The sequence below is a fragment of the Asterias rubens genome, chromosome 16 (genome assembly GCF_902459465.1).
Source record: "Asterias rubens chromosome 16, eAstRub1.3, whole genome shotgun sequence".
Taxonomy (NCBI): Eukaryota; Metazoa; Echinodermata; class Asteroidea; order Forcipulatida; family Asteriidae; genus Asterias; species Asterias rubens.
The window spans coordinates 14198628-14206544 of NC_047077.1; the positions used below are offsets into that span (position 1 = coordinate 14198628).

General features: G+C 36.9%; 1 protein-coding gene across 1 annotated transcript in view; it reads right to left on the minus strand.

Moving 5' to 3' along the window:
* Window positions 1-7917, minus strand: part of LOC117300590 (O-acyltransferase like protein-like) — a 35567-nt gene that overhangs the window by 13518 nt on the left and 14132 nt on the right. Inside the window, exons 3-7 of the mRNA XM_033784251.1 lie at window positions 5811-6540; window positions 5217-5386; window positions 2782-2857; window positions 2396-2465; window positions 695-830 (exon numbers count right to left, since the gene is read on the minus strand). Of these exons, the coding sequence (XP_033640142.1) occupies window positions 695-830; window positions 2396-2465; window positions 2782-2857; window positions 5217-5386; window positions 5811-6294 (936 nt within the window). The 5' untranslated portion in view covers window positions 6295-6540. The remainder of the gene's footprint in view (window positions 1-694; window positions 831-2395; window positions 2466-2781; window positions 2858-5216; window positions 5387-5810; window positions 6541-7917) is intronic.

A 7917-nucleotide genomic window follows, 5' to 3' on the forward strand; every position in this document is an offset into this window, starting at 1 on the left:
TACCTTACCCTAATTTCATAGAGCTGCAGCACAAAAGTAGCTAAGCACAGCATAACTATGATAACCAAAACTGGGTTATCAGCCAAACTACCATTTAATATGTACAATTTGTATCTGGTATCCTGCTCATTTCTGCTAAGCATGAACTTATTAAGCAATATTTTTTTCTTAAGCAGCCCTATAAAATTGAAAGCACACAACAAATGTGTGCAACAAGGGTGTTTTTTCTTTCATTAATCTCTTGCAACTTCACTGACGAGTTGAATCCAATACTGATACTAAAGGTGTCCAGTGCCTTTAAAGGCAGTGGACACTATTGGTAATTACTCAAAATAATTATTATCATAAAACCTTTCTTGATTACCAGTAATGGGGAGAGATGGATGGTATAAAACATTGTGAGAAACAGCTCCCTCGGAAGTGGAGTAGTTTTCGAGAAAGAAGTAATTTTCCACGAATTTGATTTCGAGACCTCAAATTTTAGAATTTGAGGTCTCAAAATCAAGCATCTAAACGCACACAACTTCGTGTGACAATGGTGTTTTTTTTTCATTATTATCTCGCAACGACCGATTGAGCTCAATTTTTCACAGGTTTGTTATTTTATGCATATGTTGAGATACACCAACTGTGAAGACTAGTCTTTGAAAATTACCGATAGTGTCCACTGTCTTTAAGACAGTGCCAAGCTAACCTGAACGTGTCGTTTCTGCACTGCCTCCTTGATTACTTCCATGGTTAGCGACATAGTATACTGGATGTTTTTGTGGGCAGTAACGTGGTACAGAGATCCGATTATAACTATTAACAGGAAACCACAGCAGATGCACCTGTAATGATACAACACAATCATCCAGAAAATGCTGATTTTATTTAAAAAAAAAATCGAAATAGTAATTATAATACTTATAATTTATATAGTGCTTAAAACATAGGGTTTATAAGTGCTTAAACATACAAGTAGTTAAATACACAACATATGGGCCTAATGATAATAACATGTAGTAAGTGTACAATCAAATGACCCCATTTTAAGTGAGATGATAAAGCTTACTGTAAACAAGCTTAGATTGATTTAAAGGAACACGTTGCCTTGGATCGGACGAGTTGGTCTATAAAAAGCGTTTGTCGCAGTTTGTTATGAAATGCATATGGTTGGAAAGATGTTTTAAAAGTAGAATACAATGATCCACACAAATTTGCCTCGAAATTGCGTGGTTTTCCTTTTATTTTGCGAACTAACACCGTCGGCCATTTATGGGAGTCAAAAATTTGACTCCCATAATGACCGATCGTGTTAGTCGACGAGGTAAAAGGAAAACCGTGCAATTTAGAGGCATATTTGTGTGGACCATTGTATTCTACTTTTACAACATCTTTCTACCCATATAGGCCTATGAATTTGTAACAATTGGTTACAAACGCTTTTCAAAGACCAACTCGACCGATCCAAGGCAACGTGTTCCTTTAAATAAGTGGATTTTGAGTTCAGTCTTGAGTATTAAGCCTAGTGTAGTAGAGGCACGGATGTGGATGTGAAGATTGTTCCAGAGAGTGGGTGTGGCAATTGAGAAGGCGCGTTTTCCGTAGCGAGTGCGGGGGATAGGATCAAAGTCGAATTCTAGGTGGACGGTACAAACATAATAACAGCACCATTTAAAAACTTGTACCGAGATTTGAACATGGGTCGAGGCGAAGAAAGTAGCTTTATTCTAAGATGTGTTAATCAACCTCAACTGCTAAGCAAAGTGTGATGTCACAATACAAATCACTGCGGTTGTTATTGACAACTCATCTTAAGACAAACCTTAGTGCTTTGGGAAATCGACACCTGCTATAGAACTGAAGAGAATAGTAAATGTTTGCGGTAACACCATGTAATGATGATCTCTAAATGAGTTGGGGTGGTTCTGAAACAAACTGTTGGTTCCAACTCAACTTTTCGATCAGTATGATGTGATCGTCTTCTGGAGAAAGCTAGACTCTGGACTCATTTAGAGATTATCATTACATGGTGTTACCGCAAACCTTACTGTATCTTACTCCCACCACGCAAAGTTTCAAATCCTACTTAACTGAAGAAAAGATAATGTTAAATTTGTATCGGGGTAAAGAATATTAATGTTTGGTTTTTAACCATACACCGATGTGTATATACTCATGACTTACTTGAGCCCTGTGTTAGCACTGTGTACTCAGTACTTTCCCGAATCATGTGGACAAAATATCACAGGCATGTTTACTCGGGTGGGATTCGAACCCAAGACACTTGTAATTCTAGAACAGTGTCTTACCAACTAGACTACCGAGATTGCCCGGTAGCTATAGAGGCAGTTCGAATCACATCTTTGCAGAGGGTACCGCAACGATATAATAAAGAGATGTTGAAACTTACAATGTGGCGATAGCACCAGCGTTCCATGGGTATGGAGCCACACAATTATATATCAATTCTGGCCCAGCAACTGGAATCAAAACGTAAACAATAATCAACTAGCAGAAGAAAAAAAAACATTTTTCCGCAGGCACTTTTAGTAAAAAAATACCAGTATACTGCAGTATTCTAACTTGGTGTAACCAAACATTATGCACACAAAACAAATATGTGAAGATTTTGACAATGATTGGTTGTCGAGTTTGCAAGAGAATAATGAAAGAACAATGATATTAAATGGTCTGTTCAGATACACCAAGTGAGGAGACTGGTCTTTGATAATTACAAAAGGTGTCCAGTGCCTTTAACTGAAATCAATTCATTATAATTATTGAGTTGATACTCACGTGGGATTCCTTCGGTCATCTGATACAGATCGGTAGCACTACATGAGGCGGGTACACAAAGTCCCGTCACCACATACTAAAACAATAAATTATTTACAAAATTAAACATAAAAAAAACATTTACAACTTATTATATATGATGTGAATGATTATAATGTTCGTATTGCAAACGTTATTTTACCTTTCTTTTGCTGGTTGGGATGGACGGCCGAATGTTAGTAAAATACTTCTAGGAACATAACGTTGCCTTGAATCGGACGAGTTGGTCTTTGAAAAGCGTTTTGAACCGTTTGTTATAAAATGCATATGGTTAGAAAGACGTTTTTAAAGTAGAATATAATAATCCACACTAACATGCCTCGAAATTGCACCGTTTTCCACTTATGTCGCGAACTAACATGGTCGCCCATTTTTGGGAGTGAAAATTTTGACTCCCAAAAATGGCCGACCGTGTTTCTTCGACGTAAGGGGAAAACGGTGCAATGTCGAGGCATGTTAGTGTGGATTATTATATTCTACTTTTAAATTATCTATCTAACCATTTGCATTTTATAACAAATGGTTCCAAACGCTTTTTTAAAGACCAACTCGACCGATCCAAGGCAACGTGTTCCTTTAAACGTGTTAACCTATGTTTTTACCAAGTTTTCATGTTTTTTGCAAACTTTCAGTCAAATAAAATTATTTTGCTACAAACAGTCGCAAGCTGTGTTTTGTTTTGCGTTCATGAGTTTCTATAGTTTTCTAACCTCGGTTGGCAAAAACTCGGGCTGTGATGTTGCCATAGAAACTTCTACAGGGCAAGTCAAATGAAGTTGACCAAGATTCATGATTTGAAAACGAAACACTATAACTGACACTCAAACCCCAAGTGAAGCAAACAAGCATTCTTTGTTTGCCTATCTGAAAAAAGAATGAAACAAGGCGATCCATTCTTATAGAGAACTTATGCCTGTTTTACTGAAGGTCATTTGTGTCCATGTAAGGCCTAAAACAAATATGTTGGATTGCCCTATCCCGACCGACCGTAAAAGAAGCAAAATTTCGGTCGCGGTTTTTTCCCCCCCCCCCTTTTTTTTACTTCCGAATTTTGATTTCATGAATATGTTATGCTTTCAAAATGGTAGATTTGACACAAATATTAGTATTTGGCCGACTACTTACGGTCGACAGTATTATGTTAATGGTTGACTGAATCTAATCATCTGTTTATTAAGTAGAAAATGGTTTAAAACATAATCCCATGGATAGCTTGCAAAATGAGTACCTTTATTAAAACAGACACAACTCATTTCATTCGGTTTTTTTTTCTTCTAATAAGCCAGAAAGAGTGTTGGTTAACAATATAGACTTATTCTTTTAATGTAAAGAGTGAAAAACACCACTCTTTACATTTCGAGTTGTCCCTCATATGGCTCTTTAAAAAGAGTGGTGGTTTTTTCACTCTTTTAGAAGGGTTTCACTCCAGGACAGAGTGACAAATCATTCAAAAACATGTAAACTTCGATCTAAAAGAGTGGAAAACCACTCGAAAAAGAGTTGTCCCTTATTTTGCTCTTCAAAGAGTGCCTTTTCACTCTTTTGCATTAAGAGAGTAACTTTTGAGTGTCAAGTGCAAAAGATGCAGGTTGTGCAGAACTCTGCAACCCGTCTTATTTATTGTATTAGAAAACATGAAATTGTGTCCTCTTATTCCAAGAGACTTATTATATTGGCTACCCACTCACTCTCGCATTTCATTCAACATTGTGTTATTGACCTACGAAAGTTTGCGCCGTCTTATTTGATACAGCTGGTTAAACACTATACATCATCTAGAAATCTTCGTTCTAATAAGAAAACAAATGTTTAAAGTTCCACCAGTTTTGACTAAAAAAAAGTCATTTGGTGAACACACCTTCGCTCACACTGCCTCAACCTTATGGAACAATCTCCCGGAACATTTTAAAAAACATTGATTCCATTTTTAATTTTAAGATTGCTTTAAAAGACGCACTTATTTAACATTTAACTAATACGTTTGTTTTTGACTCCTTGTGCACCTTGTATCTAATGTATTTTTTTCTTTTCTCTACAGTGCTTTAGGGCCATTCATAACAGTCAATATTAAAAAATTTCGAAAATGTGGGTGGGTGGGTCAAAAGAAATAACTGAAAATCTAAATTGCATGGGTGAAAATATCTGCTCATAGTATCCAAATAAACGTGTTGTTCTAAGTGTTATGTGCTTGCCAATTTCATTTATGTTTAAACAACAAAGTTGTTAGTTAAGCCAGAAACAAGTATTAGAAACTTCTGATGTTGGAGACCCTTGACCTAAAATATCACAAAACAATTGTTAATTATTATTATTTGTTTGTTTTGAAGAAAAAAAACCAATCACCAATCACGGTCAACTTCTTCTGACTCACTCTGTATTACCAAGGTATTACTCACCATACCGGTAGCGAACAATGGATAGATGACGGTGCAGTACGATGCTTCAAATGGTGCATCTGGGTTCCATTCCTTCGTTAACTGACACTCCTCCATGTTTCCCAGACTGCTAGTTGTGTACAGAAACTCAAGGTTCTCAAGACTTGGATAATCCCCGTACGAGTGCACCACTGTAGGCAAGAAGAGATCGAAATGAAATCGTCAGTGAAACTTCCATTTTGCTAAAAACGTTAGTAATCTAAATTTGTTTAAGATTGAATGTGAATAGGCTGAACACTATTGCTAACCCCAAATAACCGTTAGCGTAAACACTTACTTGGTAAAGAGCAATGGAAAGCTGTTGATAGTAATAAAACGTGTTAGTTCGCAACGTATAAGGAAAAAGAGGCGTATTTTGTTTGGATCAATATTTTACTTTCAAAACATCTTTCTAACCATATGATCTTTCTAACCATATGCATTTTATACCAAACGGTTTCAAACGCTTTTCATTCAAGGCAACGTGTCCCTATATGAACACGACGTACTGCTTCAACGGTAATGTTTTGTTGGATTAAATGTGAACAAATTTAAATTGCATAATTTTATACTCACTTTGCCGCGCGTATGTAACACTGTTCGAATAGTCACTTAGATACCGTCCCATGTGATCCAAACATGTTTTGGATACATTCTGTAAAGCCCAGATCCCAACCAACATCTTAGTCTCCTGCTCAAGATCACGCATCGTCTCCTCCAGATTGAATTCACTGACTCTAAGTGAATCTTCTTGTCTTGGCTTCCACAAGTTACGAAAGTGTTTAAGAAGATCCACCAGTGCTGTAGACTTGATTGCCGCGGCTCGCTCCAGCAACGTATCAAAGATACCGTCCACTTCATCAACGCTCCAAATCGGGGTGTCACTTTTCTGAGCACTCTTTGCATTGTATAAGACTGGCATTCCATTGAAGCTTCTCATTCTCTGCACCAGCTCCATTTTCGCAGCGAACTCATCATCATTGACTCCAGTACATGCTATCGGGTGCATTAGAGTGAGGACCACAAGCATTATGCATGTCCATTCCATTGTAAACTTCATGGTTTCAATGAATCAATTGGGTATCCCGGCCAACTTTATTTCACCATAAGATGGCAACCCTATGTCAAATTACAAATCTACACCGTGTGATTTTGTTTTGTTTTACACAAGAGTGCTCTGTTCCCCGGGTACATGTAACCAGGATCAGATGACGCATTTGTAGCTGACTTGGTTCCAACCCATTGTAATCAGTAAGGATCTTCCTTAGAGGCTTATATTCAGCACTATCCGAAACTCAAACTAAAACTAGAACAAATTAATACAAAGATAACTGTTTGAAGTTGACAGAAGGGATTGGTGCGGTATCTTTGTTTTGTAGCAACTCGGTGTTGATATTTCGGTTTGGCATTATGACGTATTGACGATCTGATCTGGAACAATATAGGTTTGATGCTGTTGCCGTGGAGACTCAAATATTGGTACACCATTTTCTACAAACGAAAATCTGTTCAGTTTCTCCCGATGCCGACCAGAATATACTGTTCGAAACTTCAGAGCCAACACTCCCACAAAAGCCATTTGAACATGGCTGTATCAACAAGTTTGCTAGTTACATGTACATGTATACAGTGTCCTCCTGACTATCTTCTCACTTTGAAAATGTCATCAAAATTCTACAAATTAGATGCTGGAAAGTTCGGCCCATTGGCTGGTTTTAATTTTTCTTTTTTAAGTATTTAAGACCACCAAACAATACTGTATAAAGTGTACGTGCATGGGTTTCTTCTCAGTTGTTGCAACGACGAAGTTGCATATTATTCTTTTTTGTATTTTAAATGTTGAAAAAAAAAGTACAACCTTTTCAAAAGCGTCTTAACTTGGTCACTTGGTCTGTACATAGTAATGATCGAGGAGTCAAAGAAAAAGTTAACCCCCTTCTTTTTAACTAGTAGTTTACTGTTTTAATTGGCCTGTGAAAATTTAGTTTCAAAGGGTGGTAGGGTGTATGACTATTCGCCAAAAATATGGAGCGTTTATGTCCATGAAGGATTAATTATTCGTATAAAATCTGAGAAATATAGTAATTATTGAAGAGTCAAGGAAAAAGTTTACCTTTGTTTATAAAATGTATAGCATTCGATTATAATTTTGTGAAACGTTGTTTATATAATTCGATTATCTGTGAAACGTTCCATGCAAAAGTTGCAAGAGAACAACGGAATGTGTTTTTGACACATTTGTGTGCTTTCAGTCAGACGCCTTATAAGGCTTCAGGCCTGAAGTCTTTTAATATTATTTCACTGAGAAATTACTTTTTACTCAAAACTACGATACTTCAGAGGGAGCCGTTGTTCACATAGTTGTATACTATCAACAGCTCTCCATATTGCTCGTTACCAAATAAGTTGTTATGCTAATTCAGTAATTACAAATAGTGTCCACAGTGCCTTTAACCAAGCACGGTTTTAAACACTGGACACTATTCGTAATTGTCAAAGACCAGTCTTCTCACTTGGTTTATCTCAACATATGCGAACAATAGCAAACATGTGAAAATTTGAGCTCAATTGGACGTTGAAGTTGCGAGATAATAATGAAAGAAAAAAAAAACACCCTTGTCACACGAGGTTGTGTGCGTTTTCTGTTCGAGACCTCAAACTCTGAACCTGAGGTCTCGAAATC